At 38.9% G+C, this 25,810-nt stretch overlaps 1 protein-coding gene across 3 annotated transcripts in view; it reads right to left on the minus strand.

The window, feature by feature from the left end:
• Positions 1 to 25,810, minus strand: part of RPS6KA6 (ribosomal protein S6 kinase A6) — an 88,311-nt gene that overhangs the window by 56,417 nt on the left and 6,084 nt on the right. For all 3 annotated transcript variants that reach the window (XR_009759267.1, XR_009759268.1, XM_061598222.1), the window contains exon 2: positions 10,665 to 10,724. Coding sequence is in view for 1 of the 3 variants with exons in the window: in XM_061598222.1 (XP_061454206.1) it covers positions 10,665 to 10,724 (60 nt within the window). In the remaining 2 variants the exon portion in view is untranslated. The remainder of the gene's footprint in view (positions 1 to 10,664; positions 10,725 to 25,810) is intronic.

Consider the following 25,810-nt stretch of genomic DNA (forward strand, 5'->3'; position numbering starts at 1 on the left):
CAGTACTTTCTACTCCGACTAGCAGAAGCTCTCCAGGATTTTAGCCATGAGTATTTCCCAAACCTACTTAAAGAAGTGAGAGATTGAACCTGGAACCTTCTCCATGAAAAGCATATGCTCTACTATTGAGCTATCTCTCCCACATCATAATAATACATTAGAAGTGGAGTTACCACAAATGATCAAAAAAAGTGAAGAAAAATGGGAAAATTCATGAGGGGGAGGATAATTCAGTTCCCTATGATCCTTTTGGTGGCAGACTGTTCCTCTTTCTGCTGAAAGGATCCTGTTTTTAGGGAATCCTGCATATGATAGTACCCTTGCCCAAGATCTCTCACAGACATAGTCATAGATTCCCTGAAGTCATCCCGCCCAACAAATCCTTATACTGGCTGTGGGGAAGCACACTACACTTAAGTCCCTTTTGCCAACACTATTATTCCTCCTATGGAAGATTCAAGCATCTGCACAATGTGTTCTGCTGCCAGGGATATTCCAAAGCAGTATGACGAAATGCATGCATGTACAATCCTCAGTCAAACAGTTTTTAGAGTTTGGGAGAAAAAAGGATAACTCCAACTCCTAATATGTTCTGAAAGGTAAGGCAATCTCTCTCCTGCCCTTCCCCTAGAGAGCCATAGTGGATATTAGCACATTCAGCCATTCACTTCTATTTGCCCTGCTATACTGTTGGCTCATATGATACCTACAAAAACAGTTGTTGATGTAACATTTTAGAAAATTATCAGACTTTCAGAATATTATACATTCTGTGTTTACAAACAGCAAGTGACTGCTTAGGATAAGGCATAACAACCATTTTGTCAATGCTAACTTACAAATAACTAGGTGATGCTGAGAGAGCCAGTGTGGCATAGCGGTTAGAGTGTTGGACTACAACCTGGGAGACCAGGGTTCGAATCCCCACACAGCCATGAAGCGCACTGGGTGACCTCGGGCCAGTCACTGCCTCTCAGCCTCCAAGGAAGGCAATGGTAAACCCCCTCTGAATACTGCTTACCATATAAACCCTATTCATAGGATCACCATAAGTCAGGATCGACTTGAAGGCACTTCATTTTTTCATAAAAGGATCTATATAAAACCACCCTTTTAGAAGTATCTTGGGATTAACCTATAACATAAGGCACTCCCCATTCCGTCTTCTACAGTTCTGTTATAAAGGACTTTTCCTGCAACTCTTGGACTTTTTTTTTTTTAATTTACTTATTTACTTTTATGGTAACTACTTGAACTGTAACAAGTTGTTTTTTTTTTTAAAAAAAATCATACTATTTAACCTGTTGCCTTACTAAAACCTTTTGCTTTAAAAAAATGGTTGGAGCTTTTGTTAATCAACCCATGTCCAAGTGCCATTCCACTCTACTAAGTTTTATGAGTAGGTTGGTCCAAGTTAAGCTCAGAAGGTTAAAGGGCTGTTTAGTAGAGGAGCTAGAGAAAAACAAATATATCCATTTGGTGGCAATGATGAGAAGTTCACAAAAAGGAGGGGTTGGTTTGGCAGGTTTGCTTGCTTCCCTTCCCTCCCATGGTGCTGGCTACAGCTCATGCCATCAACAGGTCTCACCAAATACTTTATCCACAGGTATATAGAATAACAAGAACAGATAAGTTTGTATATTCACAGCATGTGCAGATTAAGCTAATTGTACGGTGTGTATTTCATAGCAAGGCCCACAAACTCTACACAATATGGATGTACTAAATTTCATTGAGAAAGAGGATAGTAACTGTAGTTCCAATCCAGCACAGGTTCCCAACAGTATTATTATTACTGTTTACATTTATTAGTCACTTGTTACACGAAGGTCTCCAGGCAACTTACAATGTTAAAATATTTATATATATGTATATATTATACTATAAAAACAAAGCAATACAACAGCAACACTCCCATGCAGCTACAGGAAGTTTTGGCAGCATACTAATAACAGACAACATCATCTTAGAATTTGTTTGTTAATTGACATGAGAAAGTTTTGCCTTATAATGAAATTAAGAATAAATTATGTTGTATTAATCCTCTATCTTTTGACTGTTTTCAAATCAGAGTATATTTAGACACTTGGAGACTAAATTTACATTTGAGAGCAATCTCCTTTTCAAAACACATTAAAAAATCTTCCACAAGTTTTATAAAATCTTACTACAATATGAATGTTAAGTTAGAAAAGTTTAAAGATTATTGGTTGTAATTAACTAACTTTTACTCAGAGTAGGCCCATTGAAATTAATGGATCTAAGTTAGTCATGGTCTACTCTGAGTAAAAGTTGGTTAAATAGAACCCTATATGTTATGGTGGGTTAAAGACATGTCGTGGGTGTGGGGAAACAGCCATATCTTCTCATTAACATTAAAAACTGTTGTATTAAATTGGTGTCAGGATGGCTTATCACCCCTCTGACAATTAGCAAACTAAATAAAAGTCCTAAAAGCTGGAATGTCACTATGCAAAAAAGAGGAATGTTGGAAAGATGCAAGTCAAAAATAATGAATTTTTAAAAAGTAGAAAAGACTTGGAATATACTTCACAATAGATCCTTAACAAAGGTCTTCTAATATACAGTGCTGACAAGATACCCCTCAGGTTAGACAGATCTGTATATATATGGCAACAATAGCCAGAGTAATTTGTGCAAGATACTGGAAGCTAGTCAGCATACCCACAATGAAGGAATGGCAAGTAAAAATATGGGAATATACTGTAATGGCTAAAACAAGTTATATCAGAATAAGAGAGACAAGGATGGAACATCCCTTATTAACTTTTGTAATGTCAGTAAGTTACAAACAAATGTCCAATAAGGTTTTAAAATGTTACCATTGTTTTGTTTATTCTTGTATGTCTTTATTTAATAAAATTTGTTAATACAAAGATTAAAGTAAAAACAACAACCAACAACCCCATTTTGTTTAGCCATGCCTCCAAATAAAATTAAGAAACTGTGGAAGCTACATATCCAGTGCAACATATAAAGAATGAATATATATAAAACTTCCAGACACTTGTTGACCGCCTTTCAATAGACAATTATTAACTCAGAAAGCAAGTTAACGCTGCAATATGCATAAAACATTTTAGACACATTAGCAAGTACTGAATGCTCTGGTTCCTCATGATGAGAAATATAAACGCAAGATGTCTTATATTTTCACATTGTGATGCATTTAAGATATGGAACAGCAAATCTGCTTTGTTTTTGAAGTACTCAGCTGCCTCCAACCATGCATTAAAGATATAAACACCACTAGCTCAAAACTCACAGTGTATAAAAAAGCTGACACCAGAACCTCATTCTTTCTCTTGCATAAGATTAGAAGGCATCTAAGTACTGTTCTCATGAATATTAAAAATGCATCCTTCTCTTAAGAAAAAAGCAGTTAAAAATGCTAGCTTTCATGTTGCCTAGTGACAGAAAAAACAGAAGTCATACCAATCAGCCCTAAGGAAGTCGTTAATAGCTACTGATGCCACACACACGACATTCAACAATGCTTTCAAATTTTAATAAATCTGAACATATGCATGAAAAAATATTTTAGTCATTCATTTGCTTTTATGTCCATTTCCCACCTTGTCACTATCCTCTGACATCACAATTGGTTTCTGTGGAACTTGACAAAGATCATTAAATAAGAATTTAACAGAAAAACTTTTTTCATACACGTTGGTCAGCAGAAATGATATAATATTCTGCTATATTATAAATGCCTCCTCTAGGATGTACACCTTAACGTGGTAAGGGGGTCTGAATGTGTCAAAAAAGCTGAGAGCGATGCCGTCAGGAGTCTAGGCAGACTCCTAGCAGGGGCACCCGAGGTGGAATGGTCAAAGCTGAGACACCAGACTAAGATGCATCCAGGCTCAGAGGAAGACAATGGTAAACCACCTCTGAATACCTCTCACCATGAAAACCCTATGAACAGAGTATCCAAAATGCAACTTGAGACAGTGCTGAAAGATGAGACCCCCAGGTCAGATGGCACTCAGCGAGCTACTGGAGAAGAACAATGGACAAGCACGAGTAGCATTGTGACTAATGACGGCCACTGGGTCAAAGCTGAAAGGAAGCCCAGAGGCTGATGTGCACAGATGCAAAAGGTGAGTTCGTAGTTGTGATGTACACAATAGGAACATGGAATGAAAGAAGCATGAACCAGGGAAAGTTAGAAATTGTCAAGCAAGAAATGGAACGTATCAACATTACAATACTTGGCGGGAGTGAATTAAAATGGACGGGAATGGGACATTTTCAATCAGGCAACTACAAAGTATTTTATATAGGAAATGAGAAATTAAAAAGAAATGGGGTTGCTTTAATAGTGAGAAGTGATGTAGCAAAAGCAATTAGGAGCTACAAAGCAAGATCTGAGCGAGTGATACCAATGAGATTTAACAGGAAACCTATTAACATAACCATCATCCAAGTCTACGCTCCAACAGCAAACACAGAAAAAGAGGAATTGGAGAGATTTTACTCAGAAGTACAGGAAGAAATTGATTACACACCAAAACAGAATGTTCTGATAATCATGGAGGACTGGAATGCAAAAGCAGGGAACAGAGAAGAACTAGAAATTGTGGGAATATGGGGCTTAGGAGATAGAAATGAAGCAGGAGAAAGACATTGAATTTTGTGAAGGCAATAATTTGTTTCTTGCAAACACATTTTTTGAGCAACCGAAAAGATGGACATCACCAAATGGACAATATAGAAATCAAATTGGCTATATTGGTAGCAGATGGAGAAGTTCCATACTTTCTGCGAAAACAAGACAAGGAGCAGACTGCAGTACAGATCATGAACTGGTAATATCAAAAATCAGAGTAAAGCTAAGGAACAACGGCAAAGCAATCATAATTTAAATAATATCCCAGAAGAATACAAAGATCAAATAAGGAACAGATTTGACGCTTTAAACTTAGTTGATAGAGAACCAGAAAAACTATAGAGTGAAGTCAGAGACATTATCAGGAAACAATACAAAAAGACCTCTAGTTAAAAAGAGAGAAAGACCTCAATGGATGATTGATGAAACTCTTAAAATGGTTAAAGATAAAAGGAAAGCAAAAGCAAAAGGAGAAAGAAACATGGTCAGAACCATAAATGCAATAATACAACAGCTAGTATGTAGGGACAAAGAGAACTACTATAGTAGTTATTGTATAGAAATAGGACAACAAAAAGGGTAGAACAAGAGGCCAAAAAGATTCCAAAAGATTAGAGAAATTAAAGGGAAAGCATGTTGAATAATCAACAGGAGAACACACTGACTGACAGAGATAAAATAAAAGGAAGATGGATGGAATACACTGAAGAACTATATAAAAGAGATGCAAGATGACAGATTCATTCATAGAGGAACCATATGATGAAGAACCAAAATTTTAGAATGTAAGTTGAAAGCTGCTCTTAAAATACTTGGAAGAAACAAATCACCAGGAACAGATGGCATATCAATAGAGTTGCCACAAGCTACTGAGACTGAATCTGTGCAAATTTTAACAAAAATTTGTCAACAAATATTGAAAACTAAACAATGGCCCAGACTGGAAGCATTCAATATACATTTTGAAGCTAAAATGATGAAACTGAGGTTATCATACTTTGGACACATCATGAGAAGACATGATTCACTAGAAAAGACAATAATGCTGGGAAAAACAGAAGGGAGTAGAAAAACGGGAAGATCAAACAAGAGATGGATTGATTCCATAAAGGAAGCCACAGACCTGAACTTACAAGATCTGAACAGGGTGGTTCATGATAGATGCTGTTTGAGGTCGCTGATTCATAGGGCCACCATAATTCGAAATCTACTTGAAGGCACATAACAACAACGAAAATAAATACAAACACGCTGGGTCCTGGCTGACCCCATGTGCTGTTAATCATATTTCCCTGTATATTCATTAATACGAAAAACTAGATCTAGTGAATCCTAAATATTGAGTAGCAATAAGGGTACTGAAAAGAACTTGGACATCAACTGCTGTTTAGTGTGGGCAGCAGTGACAGAAGAACAACATAATTCTCAGGGAGAGGAAAAAGGTGTTGAGCAACTGTATTAGTGCTCTCAATCACTTTACTTTTGCTTCAGATGTAGTCTTCTGCACCCTTCACTCTTTGAGCTACAGATCTTCAAACTTCTATTAACTTTTTGCTTCCTTTCTGGTATCACAAGTTGCATTTCATCCACCTACACATTTGATCTGCTGATGTCAAAATCCTTCAGTTTTTCTACTGCAGCCCTTTAGTTACGATGTCACAATCTGGAATGCTTACAGAACAAATGAAGATCAGATGGGTGCAGTCCAGAATGTTGCAGCAATTCAGCTGCAGGTAGTCAAGCCGGTCCCACAGTACTATTAGCTTCTTCTTCTACCCCCACCCTGACTTTAAAGCCAAGAAACCAGATGACACAAACTACCATAGCTGCCACAGTTGAGCAACAAAACTATGAACAAGTCCTCCAGCTTTTTCACCTCCTTATTTGGAGAACTTGATCTATCTGCCCTCTGATCCATAAACACCAACCTCACTCTTGCTTTAAGTAATCATTGTTATGTAATCTGTAACTGCATGTGGTATTTTGTTGTTTGTTAAATAAAATCTCAGGAATTTGTAGAGCTTAGTTTAGACAAGGAAGATAATACTACTTCCATTTAAAAATATTTATTTATTACATTTATACCCCGCCTTTCTTTTCATGATAGGAACCCAAGGAGGCTTACATATGGTTCCCAGGCGGTCTCCCATCCAGGCACTGATTAGACATGACCCTGCTTGGCTTCATCAGGGTGCTGGCACTAAAAGTTAGAAGTTCCTGATTTATAGCCCACTGCCTGGTCTGTTCCACTTCCTTTAACTACCCTGTCACTTGGCTCCTGCTCCTCCCCATCCCCATCATAGAGCCATTCTTCAATGCTATGATGTGGTTTCACCTCAGTTTTCCTATCTCTTCTGCACTTTGTTACAAAAGACTCTTAGCTGCAGCATCAAGGTGCTTATCAAAAGCGAGAGCTGGATCAAAAACAACTTCCAGGCTCCAAACCTGTTCTATTGGGGAAATTACAACCCCATAAACTTCAGGCACATGACTTTCTTGTTCCAGCAGGCATTTTAAAGTCGTGTTCAGTTTCATTGTAATTTTTTATTGTTTTATTTTCTGTATGGCTTATTTTTATGTACATCGCTTTGAAATGCTAGTAATTATTGTTTATGTGCTTTCAAGTTGATTATGACTTATGGCGACCCTATGAATCTTTTTGGATATATTCATAGGGTTTTCATGGTAAGAGGTATTCAGAGGTGGTTGGTATAGCACAGTGGGGAGGAGAGCCTGGCTGAGAGTCCAGAGTCTGTGAGTTCAAATCCCCTCTCGTGTCTCTTGGGTGTCAAGGGCCAGCTAAAGATCCCCCCCAGTGAGTGGCTCAGGGGTTACGTCCCCTGCCACCTGTGCAGCCGTGGGCAAGCTGCATAGTCCCAAGGAGCCCAGTTGCCCCCCAGCTGGCAGTTGCGGACAAGGAGGGGGCTGACTTGTGCAGCTGTGGCAAGCTGAGCAGGCCCTAGCCAGCTGGGGAGGACTAGCCTCCGAAGGAGACAATGGTAAACCCCCTCTGAATACCGCTTACCATGAAATCCCTATTCATAGGGTCGCCATAAGTCAGGATCGACTTGAAGGCAGTCTATTTCCATTTTTACCACTGCCTTCCTCTAATGATAGATTAAGTGATACATAAAAGACATAAACACATCATAGGAATGCCTAGCATCACTTTTGACTTCTCTGGATTCAGCTTCAATCTGTTAGCCATTGTCCACCTAGGCATAGCTTCTGGGCACTGCTTTACGGCCAAGATAGCAGTATTTGGAAGCTTAGTAACTATATGAGCTGGATGTCATCAGCATATTTGAAGGAAACTGTTACAAGATCACTAATGAAGAAACTCTCCTTGGACTCTGAAGATTCTAATCAACCTTCAGCTCCTAAAAGAAATATCCACAGATACCTCCTTCTTAAGCAAGGTACCTGAGCAAATGGATGAAACAGATCGTCTAGATTCATTTCAGTGTGATTTTAGGCCTGGTCTTGGCACAGAAACTCTCCTGGCCAACCTAATGGATAACACATGCTGGGATAAGGGATGTGCTTCCCAAAGCAACAAAATGCTAGTGCTTATTTATAAAGTACTTCACAGTTTCTGATACACAATCCTTCCCACAGGCAGGCAAAGACAACACTAGACTGCCTCCTCACCCACCAAGTACCCCTGTGAGAATGATCCCAGAGACACAGAGAGGAAGGAAGGCAAAGAAAACATGCCTGCTCCTATTCCAGCTGTACCAGTGGTGTTATGATGTTAAGACTATGGCTTTTAATGTATTCATTGCATTTTATTAATGTTGAGAGCTGGACTGAGGACATGTCTCACAGATTCCCTATCTCATGGGATTTCTTTCCAATATTCAGTCTGATACAGACAGCTTTATCTGTCTTTTGTCTAAGTTTCAGTGACTGCCAAACTAACAACTTTCCCTTCCTTCACAAAGTATGTCCTGCAAGCATTCTGTGTTGCCTCAGTAATTGTAATGTTTGTAAACAATATTTAATGCCATCACATCAGCTGAGCTTCATCGCCACAAGTGCCACAATACAAGATGCACTGGAAGATGTTAGAGGAACTGTGAAAGTTCAACATCCTCTAAATCAGCTTTCCCCAACTAGTGACCTTCAGATGTTGTTGAACTATCATTACCATCTTCCCCGACCATTGACCATACTGGCTGGAGTTGATGGAAGGATACCAGGCTGGGGAAGGTTAAATATACACTTGATGCTGAGGACCAGATATAATCCAGGTCTGACAAAATACATACACGTATTAGGATTTTTTAAGAATGGCTGATCTTAACAGATAGATAGGTCGTCACCTACCTTTTATTCTAGGAAACGGAGCATTTATATTTTGACATCACAAAAGCACATACATTCAAACTGCAATATTTAGAATCATGCTTGCCTAACATCCAAGATAGCACTGTATCTCCCAGGCTAAACATTCCATGGACTATTGCTTATATAGTCACTATACAGTGCCTTGCAAAAGTAATCAGACCCTTGAAATGCTCTCATATTACTGAATTACAAATGGTACATTATAATTTCGTTCTGTATGATAATCTTATTTTAAAACCACCATCACCTTACAATAATTGATTTTGTTTCAGTGTTTCAAAATAAAATATCATACAGAACAAAATTACAATGTACCATTTGTAATTCAGTAATATAAGAGCATTGGTCAGGGGTCTGATTACTTTTGCAAGGCACTGTATATAGCACTAATATAAACCAAAGAAGAAAGGTCCCTGCCCCAAAGAGCTTGTATTTACTCTGAAGCCAACAAATCCAAAGTTGAGACCCAACAGTACATCACTAAGGCTGCAATCCAATACACACTTATGTGAGAGTAAATCCTATTGAACCCAATGGAGCTTATTTCTGAGTAGACATGTATTGGATTGCAGCCTAAGGTGCCAGTCCTGGTGTTAGGGACAATGCAACACAAAGGACCAAGGAAGCTTTGCTTTCAGATCAAATATTAGAAATCAACAAGTGGTGTCAAAAATAAAATGCCTGTATTGAATTATATTAGAAAAAAGTTTGGAAGTTTTTAAGTCATTAGAACTGGATTATATGGTTATGGGCTAAATAAAAATCAGAATAAAGCAACACCATACAACATCTTTGGGGAAATTAAATATAATCCAAAACATCAGCCATATCTCTTTGTTGGACAAGATTTCTATAAAATCAAAAATATTTGATGAAAACATACTTGAACTATTTTATCCTGGTATTCCTCAAAAGTAATCTATCAGAAAATGTTGTAGCATTCTAAAGCTTTTCTAACCTATTTGTGCCTACATGAGGAAATGTTCAGTGTTTTATGATAAAAGAGCTTAAGAGCTTTAAGAGAACATTTTTTCCTTTCAACCAGGCTTGTAACTAGCCACCATCTGGATTGCTTGTGGCAAGTAAGAATGGTTCTATTCCAAGTGATCAGGCAGGGAAGCTTTGCAGAACAAGTCCTCCCCACCCGTTAAGGCCACAAATGACTAACAGGCTTGTGTGGGCGGGCAGGCAGGCAAAATATAGTTCTGTGAACTACTAAATTTTGAGAATTTATTTCCAAGGCTGCTTTCAGTAACAATAACAGATTTTAAAACAATAATACTCAGTGGTTACATCCTGAGACTGAAACAAAATGACATTCATGCCAAATACTGCCAATATACTGCTTCCCCCCACCCTAAACAAGCATCAGATATGAATCCAACACACACAGAATAGAAATTCATAACAATGCTACTTGATTTGCATTATCAGTACTGCAAATCTTGAAAATACAAACGATTTCAAGCCAGCTTACTCTTCACCTATCTGAATAAGCTTCGGCAAATAGGAAAAATATCTCAAGCTTCCTGCTGAAGAAGTAGGGTAGATTTCTATAGCTTTTCTTTTACCTCTCACTGCTAGTTTGGTTGCTAAATCAAGCCTGCCAACGAAAATATAGAACTATCTAAAACTATTTTGATGGCAGTTCCCATCTTTATGAACTTACACACATACTTACATTATAGGGATATGGTTCTCCCTCCTCCATAGGTTCATCCACAGCTTTAATACCATTCAGCTGCAGAAAAAAACGAATAATGAGATTAATGAGAATACATTAATAGAATCACAGCATATTTCCAATATAAGTTTATTGGCCATCCAATAATCCCTTATTAAACAGGAATTTGGAAAGCTGACGCCCAACTCCTTCAATCTTTCTCTGTCGAAAACAACACACAAACAAAAATGGGGGTGGGGGGTAGACTGAGTGAAATGGCCCTCACATGACTAGCTGTTTGTGTGCAGTACCCTGGACATAGGTTATACTATAAATGTCGTGGAAGAGAGGAGACAGGTAGCTGAACTACACCACTACCATACAAATGCTCGCCCAGGATATATTGGACAAACCAGGCTTTTTATTTTACCTTAAAGAAAGAAACTAAGGAATGTCAACCTATATAGTGGTGTTATTCAATATTGTAAGGTATTAGCATATTTAAAGCAAGAACCCAACTGCCATAATTATTCCCTCCTGATTGATTTAGATCCAACTGCATCCATTTCCTCAGTTTGGCAGGGGTAGCCAATGTGGTGCCGTCCAGATATTGTTGGACTACATCAGCCAGCATAGGCAATGGCAAGGAATGTTGGAAATTGTAGTCCAAAACATCTGAAGGGCAACACATTGGCCACCCCTGGCTTATGGATTCCATAGAAGGCTTTGACAGCTGTATATTTTAGGTATCCAACAAAAGGGAATTACTCCATATGGTAGGCTACAACTACCATGCTAAATTTAATATTAAGCAGTTTTTTTCCAATACTCTTTCTAGAAAAGTGCTCAGAAGGGCAGAAAGCCTAGCCTTCCTCATTAACATAAACAGTAAACAACTGCCTAGTGCTCCCCTAAAAAGATGCACACTGTAGATTCCGCAGTGCAAATGGCACAAAGCTGAATAACCAGAAATTCTAGGCAAACCTCCCTGGAGAGAAAGTCCCAGGAACAGTGTACTGCTGTAAAAAAAAAAACCGTTTCTGATCATTACTTGCCTCTCCTCAGATGGTGGTGAAACTTAACTTAGAGAAGGGCCTCTGAGGACGATCAAAATATCTAGTTAGCTTCATGGGAGAGAAGGAGGTAGTCCTGAGAGTAACCAAGTCTCAAGCCATTACTTTCATAATATATTATGTAGACATTTGGCCTTGTTGATCACAATAAATTTCAATCAGCTGCAATTTTTTAGTATTCAATGTGAGGAACAAGCTTTGGGATAAGTATTAGGCCTAATATATACTTGCCTTCACAATTTCATATTTATCAGTTAAGTTTATGCTGATGGAGTTGATGTCTGGCTGTCTCCGCTAACAGTGGGGTTAGGGTGAAAGCTAACATCTGCTTTGAGCAGGGATCATCAACCAGGAACCTGCCTTCAATGGTATTCCCCAGGAAGGGAACCCAGACTCTGAACTTCCATTTACTTTGAAATTTACTTTCCATTTACTAGCATTCCTAAAAAGAATGTTACAAAGCAAAATGCACAGGTATACTACTAAGTGGTTTCTGTGAAATAAGCCAGACTGGCTGTTCCCACCCGTCAGTGTTTTTAGCCAATGAGCAAAGTCAGTGCTGCGATTGATAAGTGAATTGTCTGGACATCAGGCAACAGGAATCCTTAAGGTCCTAAATTGCTGTTTCTCCCTTTCCTTTAGTGCACTTTTCCTGCTTATGTGGTCCTTGGAATCTCTGTAGCTCGCTCTTCTTTTTTACCTAGCAACCAGGATGCATCTTTCCTGTGGTGGGTTCATCTGAGATCAGGTACTCCCTAGAACATGGGTTCTCAACAAGGGGGGAATTCCCCCCTGGGGGGGAATTTTAGGGTTCCAGGGGGGGAATTGGGACCACTATTCAGCAAAGTGTGATGTCCTGTAGATTATGTACAATCTGTAAAATTGTCGTTTGTTTTTAATTTAATCTGTGACATTCAATAAAGTTTATTGTTATTATATAAATTCTGTTATAATATAAACTAAGAAATTTTTCTCTCATGAGAAACACCACCGTCACTTGCAAAACGTCAACACGCTATGAGAGACTATCTTGGGAAGGGGGGAATTATATTCTGAACAATGGTGAAAGGGGGGAATGGAGCAAAAAAGGTTGAGAACCACTGCCCTAGAAGTTGTTTTCTGCAAATACTATTACACAGTAAGTGTAGATAAATGTTTTTAAAAATCCCCTCCCCAGATGGCAAGTGCAAAATATGAAAACTTTGCAAATAGGCTTAGGCATGTCTCCTCTTGTGTAGGAGCTGATATCCAAGCACTCATTAAGAATTCACTGTATTGTTAACTTGCAGTACAATGGTATAATGTCTACTTCAGAAGCAAGTCTTTTTGTGTTTAATGGGGCTTAGTCCCAGGTCAGTGGATAAAGGATTGTAGCCTGGCTTTGGTTAAGGATTGGGATTGAGGCAAACAGAGCTCTTTTGCCTTTAATAGCTGCATCCCCACAATCAAAACCAGCAGGACATAGCTGACTTCCCATGGTAAACATGAAGTTGTCCAGGGGGTGGAAGAAACAGCAATGACTTAATCTCTCTAATATTGTGTGAAGCCATGTTCCCATGGCAGCCATTTTCTGGCCAGCACCCTCAGCACTCTCTAAAAATTTGAAATGTGCCCCCTGGTCCAAAAAGGGTGACAACCCCTTTTTAGACTATGCTCCTGTGTAGTATAAATGTTTTATTCAGTGTTAAACTGGTATGTTTATTTATTAAAGCACCAATTAATACGGATTCCTCTTCAGGAAATATAAAAGTTGGAAACTGATTTGAAAGTCATTTTTTTTATCAATGACTAATTGCCTTAAGATGAAAAGTCAGATCACCCTACTGATAGTTTTCAAAGGTCATAAAGAAAAAGATAAAAGACTATCTGTCCATATGTCTTCTATGGTTCAAACTACAGGAAGGAAAATTAGCCTTAGCAAAACTTTTAGAAGTTCAGCAAGGCAATAAATAGTTGAGAACACAAGAACAGCCTGCTGGATCAGGCCAATGGTCCATTTAGTCTGCTTCCTGCTGTGATGACAGCATCGCTGTTAAGGAGCAGTCATGTATGCATATTTTGTTATAGAACCACCTACTTGAAGGTTGGATAATCAGCTAGATGGCTCATCACCAAACCACATTGGGACATAGGAAACTGCCTTATACTGAGTGAGATCATTGGTTTTCATTTGTCAACACTGACTAGCAGAGGAGCTCCAGGGCTTCAGGTAGGGTATCTCCCAACTTGAGCTGGAAATGCCAGGGATTGAACCAGGGACCTTCTGTATGCAAAGCAGATGCTCTACCACCAAGCTACAGCCGTTACCCATTCAATCTAACTCATTACAATTGCTTCCATACAATAAGAGCCACTGCTAGGTTACAGTATATATCCAGTCTTTTGTCTCTTGCTACCAAGTTGCTAAGTTTGATTTAACAGCTGAACTTTACCATCAAGGATATGGTCTTGCCCCAACATGTAGAATAGTATTAATTAAAAACTGGAAAAACCTGGTAAGGACAATTTTGCTATCTTAACTACCAACCAATTTAGTAACAAGTCATGGTCATAACCTTTCTACCCTCCCACCACTACAACCACCCCACAAATTATACTAAGAAATGAAGATGGCAAACATGATTCTCCCCTATTTTCTTCCCATATACATATTTTTGTTAAGTGTCATCCTTACAAAAGGGGGAGGGCTCTGGAGACCCCTGTGGGGGGAGGAGAAGGAGGAGGGCTCAGCCTAATGGGGCCATGTGTCTTTGGTCTTGAAAACATGGCAATGGCTGCCAGTGAGCTACCAGGCTCAATTCAATGTGTTAGTCCTAGAATATAAAGTCCTAAATGGTTTGGCATCTGCTTAAAAGAGCACCTTCTCCAATATCAACCATCTCAAACCCTACAATCGGCAGGTGAAGCCTTTTTGGTGGTGTCACCACAGAGCACTGCCTAGCTGACACTGACCCATGACATGGTCTTCTCAGTAGTGGCTCCCCATTTGCGGAATGTCCTCCGCAGTGAGCTACATCTGAATTTGAAAACATTCCAGGCATTTGATGGATGAAGGGGACTGTTCCTGGCAACCAAAAGATCACTGAAAAATTAATGTTTTTAAGCTGTGTTTTAGAATATTTTTAACTGGATTTTACAATGTTTTAAATGTGTTTTAAAATATTTTAATTGTGCTTTTGAATGTTTTTAACTGTTTTAGTATGATTTTCTTTTTCTTGTGAAATTGTTTTGTTTATGTTTGCTGCCCTGGGCTCCTTCGGGAGGAGGGGTGGGATATAAATTCAATTATTATTAATAATTATTCTGATTTCAGCATAGTCCATTGGACCCTTCTCCCTTTTTTAGTTTAGTATGTCATAAAATGTTTTGTACTATAACAAAGATAACTTTGTTCAGGTCACACAGTAAGCATTGTCTTGTATGAAGCATTGTTAATTTTCAATCTGGTGAAACGGTGCCCAAGGTCAAACTCAGAAAACGTATGGCCATACCACCACTTTTACTGAGGTAGCAGAGAATGCAGGGATGGTGTGGACTTACCAAGGAAGATTGGTGAGTGAGAGGACCACTTAGCCTCTCCTGCACCTGTGAACTCTCCCTTGCAAAAGTGTCCCAGCATTACAAAGAAAAGACTGTGTTGAGAACCATGCATTTTTCTTGCAACATCTAGCTGACCCTAAATCTCAGGTCTCCGCAAGTTGCATGCTTTTATCTCTACATCACCACCAACGGATTTGAATGCCTACAAAGGTATCAGAAAGTAATTCCTACTTCTAATTTCATGTATTCACTGCATTTTAATATTATAATGCCTGGTTGCTTTAATGTGACCTTACATTCTCAGATTACTTAAAAATTCTAATCAACACACACAAAGCACAGTTCTCTTGTAAACCAAGTCCACCATTTGATTTTTCTTTCCAACATAAGCTTGCTTTTGAAACACTATTCAATTGCAGTAAAGAACAAATTAAGTGGTTGCTATCAATAAAACAGCAAATCTCAAAAGTCTTTGTATTTATGTGCACACATAAAGCAATCATTTACCTAAAATAAAATAACTTTCTGCAGCACACAGCCCAATCCACACCATATATAGTAGTAGCAGCTTATCCAAATTCTTCTTAAAATTTTTAAAACAATCTATCCTATATACATTGAATTTGTTCTGGCACAACAAATAATCTGCAGTTGCTAGTTCTGAGACCCTAAAACATTAATACGTTAGCTCTTAATAAAGATACTGTTCCAGCAAACTGGAAAGTTAAGGCAAATCCTTGTCAATGGGAAGACAAGGGGCTAGTGAAAACCAATAGTAACATGGAAGACAGAGCTCTGCAACATTAATTGAAAACATTTTCCCCAATAGAACTACCAATGTAGATTTACACACAGATATGAACCAAATAATTATAAAAAATTATTTTGCCTGTGGTCAAACAAGTTTTAAAAAACTTATTTTGGACAAACAGCTATAATCCAGCATACCAATGCTATGTTTATGTTATCTATCCATGAAATGAAGAGGGAAATTTTCCATCTAAGCACATAGCACCACTACTATACTACATTCCGTATAGACCAAGTACCCCAGATTAATTTGGAGAACACCCTGATAACTTGTTAGGTACACTGAAATTGCAACTGGAAACATGTAAAAATACACATTAAACTGAAATCCTATGCACATTTATTTGGGATTAAGCTTCGTTAAACACAGTAGGACTTCTGAACAAAACATGTAAAGGGTTGTATTGTAAGTTATTTCATGTACCCTTAACAAACCACCACTTTTGATAAACTTCCTTTCCTGACCATTTAACTATAAATAATCAATCAAGTGACTACTTATAGGACTGACATATACATTCATATAACATGTATAGGTCAGGATCCAACAAACCAAGAGCTTGGGCATGCCTAGTGGGGTTTTAAACAAATCTTTCTCTTTTTTTAACTGGAGACTACAATGGCATATCACAAATTGTTTTTGAAAGTCTCATCAGTTTTGAAAGTGGTTGTCATATGGTGTATGTGTTGAGGGTAGGGGAAAGGGTGCTGTTTGAGAAACACAAGTCCAAAGCCTTTTTAGGTTCATGAAACCAGTTGTACAGTTCTATAAAGCTCATACATCTTAAGTTTATTCAGTAACCCACAATTTCAAACAGTTGTTTTCATGTTTACTACCACTTATGATTGGCTAGCTAACAACCATAGAGAAAAGTTAGTGTATTTGCAATACCCAAGAGAGCTGCAAACTGGAGACAGATGTATGGAAAAATTACTTTTGTGCACTTGTTTGCAAGGCTAGTTGAATGGGACTACTTATATGTACACAGCTATATAAAGTACAAGCATAAAAATTATGATAAATACCTTGAACTAATATGTAATCGTAAGAAGTGTCCTGGGCCAATGGCCCATCTAGTCCATCACCCTGTTCTCATAGTGGCCAACCAGATGCCTACAGTAAGCCCACAAACAGGACCTGAAGACAACAATATCCCTTCCTGTGATTTCCAGAAACTGGTATTCAAAAGCATACTGCCTTCAATTGTGGAGGCAGAGCACAGCCATTAGGGCCAGTAGCCACTGATAGCCTCCATAATCCTCTGTAATATCATTTAAATTGGTGACCATCACTGCCTCTTGTGGTAGTGAATTCCATAGTTTAACTAAGTACTGTGCGAAGAAATACTTTCTTTTGTCTATCCTGAATCTTCCAACATTCAACTTCAGCTTCACTGAATGTCGTTAGCTTTTATTATTATGAGGGGAAAAAGCTTCTACCTATCCATTTTTTCACAACATCCATAATTTTATATTGCATCACCTCTTCCTTGCCTTTTCTCTAAACTAAAAAGCCCCAAATGTTGTACCCTTTCCACATAGGGGAGTTGCTCAATTCCCTTTATCATTTTGGTTACCTTTTTTGGAACATTTTCCATCTCCACAGTTTTCTTTCTGAGATGAGGCAGCCAGAACTGTACATAGCATTCTAAGTTGCACCATAGATTTGTATACTGGCATTATGATATTGGTAATTTTATTTTAAATCCCTTTCCTAATGATTCCTAGCATGCAGCTGCCACACACTGTCAACATCTTCTGCCAGTTCGGACTCCATGAACATATACGTGAAATTTAGATTTTTATTTATTTTGCCCTAATATAATTACTTCGCACTTGGCTTTCATTGCATTTGCCATTTTACTGCCCGTTTACCCAGTTTGGAGAGATCCTTTTGAAGCTCTTCACAATCCTTTTTTGTTTCAATCAGAATGGACAAATTGGTATCTTCAGCAGACTTGACTACCTCACTATTCACTCCTAACTCTAGATTATTTATGAACAAGTTAAAAAGCAGAGGTCCCAATACTGGTCCTTTCAGGATTTCACTTTCTACATATCTCCATTAGGAGATATATGTAACTTCCCCCTAAGAGCAGCCGCCATACCTGAGGACTCGAAAGTGACCAATGTAACTCCAGTTTTTAAAAAGGGATCTGGGGAAAGGGATCCTGGAAACTACAGGCTGGTTAGCTTAATGTCTGTTCTGGGAAAACTGGTGGAAAACATTGTTAAATATAGAATTTATTTATTTATTCATTTATTGTATTTATATACTGCCCCATAGCTGAAGCTCTCTGGGCGGTTTACAGTAACTAAAAACATTAAAAACAAATATACAAATTTAAAAACACATCTTTTAAAAACAATTTAAAACATAATTTAAAAAATTTAAAACACGCACATAGAAGAAGATGTCTTGCTGAAGCACGACCAGCATGGCTTTTGCAACAGTAAGTCCTGGCTCACTAGTCTATTTTTTGAGAGTACCATAAGCGTATAGATAGAAGTGATCCAGATGGCATAGTTTACCTACACTGTCAAAAACCCTTTGACAAAGTATCTCACTTGAACAAGCTCAGTAGTCATAAAGTAAGGGGAGACGTCCTCTTGTGGATCAGTAATTGATTAAGAGACAAGAAGCAGAGAAGGAATAAACTGAGTTTTGTCAGATCAGCAATTTCATATTCGAGTTCTTTAAGAACTCTCCAATAGATTCCATTCAGGCCCAGCAATTTCTCAGTTTGTGTCAGGGGCCCACATAGAGAATTCCTGGCAAAGTGAGCAAGAGGAGTAGGATTGGGATTCTGGGGAGAGCTCCAGTGGGAGGGGGCTGGAACAGGAGAACACTTTAATAGTCTGGTTAGTGACAGCCTGACCCCAAGCTGCTGGAGACTGTTGAATTGACAGGGCCAGCTGATGTGCCTCTTCCCACCACACCTCCAGGGAGGGAAGAACAGGTGGTGACACCAGAGAAGGGGCCTGAGGAAGAACTGGCTGATATGTCTCCTCCCCCATCACCAAGGACATGCCAGCAGTTGCACAGGTACAAACAGACTTGAGTCACTCACTAGCCCAAGGTTGCTTGTCCAGTCCTGATCTGACAAGACAGTTCCCATGCAAGTAGTGAGCCCACTCTTAGTCTATTTAAGTGGTCCCAGGGGGCACATCAGGTTGCTGAGACAATGTCTTCACTTCAGTAGCCATGCCTAGTAATCTCTTGTAATGTCACAGAGATCCATGCTACCTGTAAGCTGATCTATGAATGGCTCCAGTGTTAAATTTCACATTAAACATAATGGAGAAAACCGTATCAGTGATTCTGAGTCTGATTCCAATGGGGTAGGGCAGGACAATTTGTATTTTGTCAGAAATGTCTAGAACTTCAATTCAGTTCTCATGTTAAAAGGAACCTGCTTAATTTGCACTTTCTGAAACAAAACACAGCCATCCTTTGAAATTTGCACTTCTCCAAACTTTGCAGTGCGGTCCTCCACCCAAATAGTGTTTACCAAAATGCATATATTAGGGAAAAGTGTGGATATAACATACAAAAATGCGTATTAGGGGGAATGGCTTGCAAAAACGTATACGTCAAAACTGTGTACAAAAACGTATTTAGTAGGAGAAATTCACACTAAAATGCTGATGAATTTTCATGAGGATTTTTTTTCACATATGCACATTGCTGCAGAAATGTGGAGAGCTGAATTTAAGACTGGGAAAGTTAGAAAGAACAGAAATTGACAGATCCTTCCATCCCTACCTGTCAATGGACCATCTCTATGCATAAAAGGCAGTTCCAAGCATTCTGATGAACAATCCCCGCTTGCATTGGCTGCCTGGATGTTTCTGAGCTCAATTCAAGGCGCTGGTTTTAACCTATAAAGCCTTACACAGCTTAGGACCACAATACCTGATGGAACGCCTCTGCCGACACGAACCCACCCGTACGCTTCTCTCAATATCAAAGGCCCTCCTCAGGGTGCCTACTTCGAGGGAAGCTCGGAGGATTGCAACAAGGGACAGGGCCTTCTCAGTGGCGGCCCTGAAACTGTGGAATAATCTTACTGACAAGGTGCACCTGGTGCCAACACTGTTATCTTTTCGGCGCCAGGTCAAGACTTTCCTCTTCTCCCAGGCATTTTAGTGTGTGTTTTTAAATTGCTTTTTAAAAAATGTGTTTTTAAATTTGTATATTTGTTTTTAATGTTTTTAATTGTTGTAAACCGCCCAGAGAGCTTCGGCTATGGGGCAGTATACAAATGCAATAAATAAATAAATATAATAATAAATAACTTGACTCTTGTCATCATTTCCTGCAATTCCTCAAACTCTTTCTTTCTGGAAGAGGTATCTTCCCTATATATTCCATTGTGAAGACAGATGCAGAGAATTCATTCAGCTTCTCTGGTATTTCCTTATCTTCCTTTAGCACTTTTTGACTCCCTTGTCAAGCATCAGTATGCTTATGAAGCCGCCATGCATCAAATCAGACCATTGTTTGGACAATCCTATTTTATCTGAAAAAGTAGAGATGTGAAGAAGTATGCCTGTATGCATAGCTTCTTCTCTTCCTTTCATGGTGCATTTCAATTAAATGCAGAAGTCTCCAGTTAACCATAATATCCCAGGACTGATAAATTGGAAACTACGATTACCAGCTTCCCAACAAGTGAGGATCTGAAACCATAGGTTGCTGGTTGCAGAGTTGTAGCTTGTTTCCAAGCTGGCAATCAAAGTTCCAATTCATCTGTGCTGGAAAACTGTAATTAATTGGAAATTTCCACATTTCACTGAGGCACATTATGAAGGAAGGACAGAAGAGGCTGTGCGCAAAAGGCCTGTTCATATCTCAGCTTATTAAACAGATATACAAACAGCCAAACACCACCTTGGACTAGCAGTGGCTTTACAGGTTCTCAGACACAGGGTATGAGGGATGAAAACAGACTGTATACAAACAAACATTACTTATTACTGCACTATGGCCCCTCCCACTTCTGTCTACTTGTGTTCTAAATAGTCTAAATGTTTCTTTCTTGTTCTTAAAATTGCTAATCAGCAATTTAAATTGCAATGCACAGAATTTTCTTCATGCATAATTTGTGATTTGAGTCAAACAGGGTTCTATGCAGAAACAATGTTTAATATTCAGAAGGTAGATAATTGATATAAAAGAAATCACTTTAAAAACTTTTGTCAAGTCCATTCATAGCATTATGAAGATTGATTTCTATTTGTGGATCTTTGTTACAGCAGTTTAGATCAGTGGTTTTTGAAGTTTTGTGTAAGGAGCTGAAAGGAGACAATTATATTCTTCCTGTATGCTTTCCTCCACATATCCTGCACAGGCCGGGATTCTGCTGTTTATTTATTTATAAAAATATTTGTATACTGCTATTTCATTAAAAACATCAAAGCAGTTTAAGACATATTTTTTAAAAATATAGAATAAAACAGTTAAAAATACAATAAAAACAAAGGTCAATTGTTGTGAAAAAAGCATCTTCTTAATTGCCTGCATAAGCCTGGTGAAACAGAAAGGTTTTCAGCAGGTACATAAAAGTTAAAACACAAAGTGCCTGCTGAATCTCTGTTGGCATAATATTCCAGAGAACTGGGCTGATGATACTGATGGCTTGATTTCATGTTGATGTTAAATGAGCCTTGTGAACTCAGGGGAAGACCAGAGACGCTCCAGCAGATGATCTCAGTGATCGAGCTGGGATATAAGGATTCAGGCAGTCCCCAAGATACCCTGGACCTAAGTTGTTCAGGGTTTTGTAAATTAATCCAAGGATGTTGAACCTGGCTCAGTAGTGGATGGGCAGCCAGTGTAGATATTTTAAATGTGGTGTCACATGTTGTCAGTCATGTGCTCCCATCAGCAATCTGGCCACCGCATTTTGCACCAGCTAGAGTTTCTAAACCGGGGCCCAGAACAGCCACACAAAGAGTGCATTGCAGTAATCCAGCCTTGAGGTTACCAACGCATGGACTACAGATGCCAAACTATTCCTGCCAGGAACGGCCATAGCTGACGAACCAGACAAAGGCAGCAAAATGCACTCCCAACCACAGCCTTTAGTCAGGAAGGTGAATCCAGGAGTACCCCTGGGCTACGGACCTGGTTCTTCACAGTGAGTGCAACACCATCCAGAACAGGTAAACTGCCTATCTCCCAGACATGGGAGCCACATACCCAAACAGCCTCCGTCTTCCCAGGATTCAAGCACAGTTCACTGGCTCTCATCCAGTCCACTACTATAGCACTCAGACACTGATCCAGAGCATTCACAGCCTCTCTTTATGCAGATGTTATAGATAAATATTGCTGACACCTTGCTCCAAAATTCCTAATGATTGCTCCCAATGACTTCATATAGATGATGAACAGCACTGGACAGTAGTGTGCAGAACCACATAGCACAAGTGCCAGGGGGCTGAAGAACACTCACCCAGTGTTACTGTCTGGGTGTAACCCTGAAGGTAAGAGTGGAACCACCGTAATACAGTGTCTCCAATATCCATCCCACTGAGTAAGTCCATGGTCAGTGGTATCAAATGCCATGGAGACATCAAGCAGAAGTACTAGGATCACACTTTCCCTGTATCTCACTATAAAGGTCATCCATCAGGGCGACCAAGGCTGATTCTGTTCTGAAATCAGATCTGAATCCAGATTGGGATGGATCTAGATGTCTCATCCAGGAACACCTGTAATTGTTCTAAAACCACCTTCTCCACTAACTTTGCCAAAAAAAAAGGTGTTAGTGACTGGTCTATAGTTGTTACACTCCATTGGGTTCAGTGTGGGCTTTTAAAGAAGTGGACGCAGCACCACCTCTTTAAGGGTAGTGGGCATCACACAAAGATGCATTTACTACACCTGTGACCCATTCAGTCACCCCACTCTGGCTAGCTTTAAAAACCAGGATCTAATGAGCAGGTGGTCAGGCACATCACTGCAGGCATCTTGTTCACATCATGAGGCCACATTAACTGGAACTAATCCCACAATACTTGGTTAGATGTTGCACTGGACACCCTGGCTGGAACTGCCACAATAGCAGTATCTAAATCACTGCGGAGCCGAGCAACTTTGTCCTTGAAGTATTTAGCCAGCTAGTTACAGCTGGACACCATGTGCTCCAGAGGTCTGCCCCTGGTCAGGATTGTCCAACCTCCGGACTACACAAAACAAGTCAGTCAGACAGCTCCTCGAGGATGCAATGGAGGTAGCAAAGTAGGATCTCTTTGCTGCCCCCACTGCCATGTGGTAGGCCCGATTGTGAACATGTTCTCAGTCGGCTCCGGAATGAGATCTACGCTACTTTGCTACTGGGAATCAGTGAGGTACATAACCTATTTTGTTAAGGCCTGGTGTGGATCCATTTAAACTGTTCAACTCCAAGCCAAGGAAAATAGTTAACATTGCCAGAAGAACTTGCCATCTATAGGCAGATTCAGACAAGGCCCAACACTTAGAATTACGAAGCAAATAGTGAGCATCCAACAGAACTACACTGCCTGGAAACAGTTACTAAGGTACAAACCATGATGGTATGAACCTGAATGCCACTATGGCTTCATCAAACTTGTTTTTCAAAAACTTAAGTAAAATATGGCGGCTGCCCTTTTCAACTTAATTCCACAGAATTCCCACTACTCTGGAATTTTATTAGAAGAGTAAAAAATATATATAAATTGAATATTGTCCATCTGTCTTTTACACCCAAGGGAGAAGAAAACAAACAACACAAGTAAGCAGCCAAAGCAGCGCACCCTTTCCTTGACTGGATCAACTGCAAAACATTTTCAGGGATGTTTTTGCTGTCTTTAATTGGACAAGACCTAGAACAAAACAAAGAGTAAGAGGGTGAAGCTTGCCTTTTGTTACTTGTACAGGGGCAACTAATGCTCACCCTAGCATTCACCCTCAGCTATAGCGCTGCTGCTCCTTTTTCCCAATGCAGTTTCTCCACATCAGAGCTTGGAAAAGTTACTTTTTTGAACTACAACTCCCATCAGCCCCAGCCAGCATGGCCACTGGATTGGGCTGATGGGAGTTGTAGTTCAAAAAAGTAACTTTTCCAAGCTCTGCAACTCCTACCCCTAAATGTTAGACAATTTAATGTTTTTCATATATGGATTTAAAGTAGGCAAGGCAGTGTGTCATTTTTCTCCTTCATTAGATATAACTGTTTCTCTGAAATACACTGTAAATGTAGTAATATTTTGCATTAATATTACAATAAAATGTGAATGTAATGATAATTTGGAAAATAAACATCAGCTGTAAATACCGTACTACAAATCTGAGTCATAAAATACATAGAAGGCTGGACTCAACATGAAACAAAGGCTTTGAGATGATTCACGCTTGTCATTTAATCATTTGCAGCATCTGATGATAGCTCAATTGTGTGAATGAATACCCCAAGATCAAACATCTTTCAGATCACCTTAAATGTAATGCTTTTCAGTGGTCATTTCACACATTCAGTCGCAACTTCTCATTGAATAATCAGGTAAATGTGCATACAACATGTGAGACGTCAGTCAAAACCGATAAAAAATGTAGACAATGCACAATACCTGATCAGTGTGCTTACTGTCACTATTTAAAATGAGAAGGCAAATAAATATGAACAAGAATTTATTTCCATTTAAGAACCTTTCCTCATTTATCCACAATTATTTAATTCAGTCCTCAAGTGTCATAGCAGCAAACAGGCCAGATGAACTCTAAAACTACACGACCTAGGTAAATTTCCAAAAATATAGTAATTACTACTGGACATGAATGTGACACTACCTATGATTATAGGAGGTTTGAATTCCCAACCCCCTCCCTTGTGCACACACAGTACTCTTTGGAAAGGACAACTGCTTTTAGATGTTTGCCATAATTGTTTTCTATATTTGGTGAATTGGAAACCTAGATAAATGAAAACTGGTTTTACAAAATTAATCTAAACACAGACAATGGTAAAAAAGCAATTTAAAGATTTCAGCCATGAATTCTGGGACCAAATTGATAATCTAAGGATGTACTCTTCTTTCTCACCAATTCAACAATGTGAACACTCAAAAAAGAAGCATTGAGCTGGCAAAGCAACAGAAAAAGCAAGGTTCAATTCATATACATGACAATATTTGCTATCTCCAAATTCAACAGCGTTGTCCTAACTAAACATCTCTTTTGTTTTGTCTGAATAATTTCATTTCAGGCCACTGTGTTAATCTGGCATTTGATTTTCTCATAAACTTCAAAGAGTTAGGAACCGATTTCCCATGTATAATTCTATTTTTCAGAAAGAATAGAAGAATCTAAAATTTTGAAATGTTTGAGCCTAATAATCTACAAAACTAAAACAAGCTCTAAAACCAAATCTATAACATCAGTTCTACATTTAAAAAGCATTACCCTCACAAAATATATATCCAGAATATTACTGGAAGAATAGTTCCAGTAACAGTACCCACATACCAAATGTGCAACTACTTGCAAAACTCCACCGTCTGATGTCTGAGAACAGATACTGAAAATGTTTCAGGTGTGCTAAGTTAACAATCATACTAGAATTGTCTTCAGTGCCCACTGCCTCTGTCCTTTGGGCAGAGATGGATTTGCCCTCAATTGGAGTAAGGATACAGGTGGCACTATTGAAATTTCATAAACTTGTGTACATGATGTTGGAAGAACTGTTGGTAAAACATGTGTGTCTTCTCTCA

This window comes from Rhineura floridana, chromosome 16, assembly GCF_030035675.1.
Source record: "Rhineura floridana isolate rRhiFlo1 chromosome 16, rRhiFlo1.hap2, whole genome shotgun sequence".
Lineage (NCBI taxonomy): Eukaryota > Metazoa > Chordata > Lepidosauria > Squamata > Rhineuridae > Rhineura > Rhineura floridana.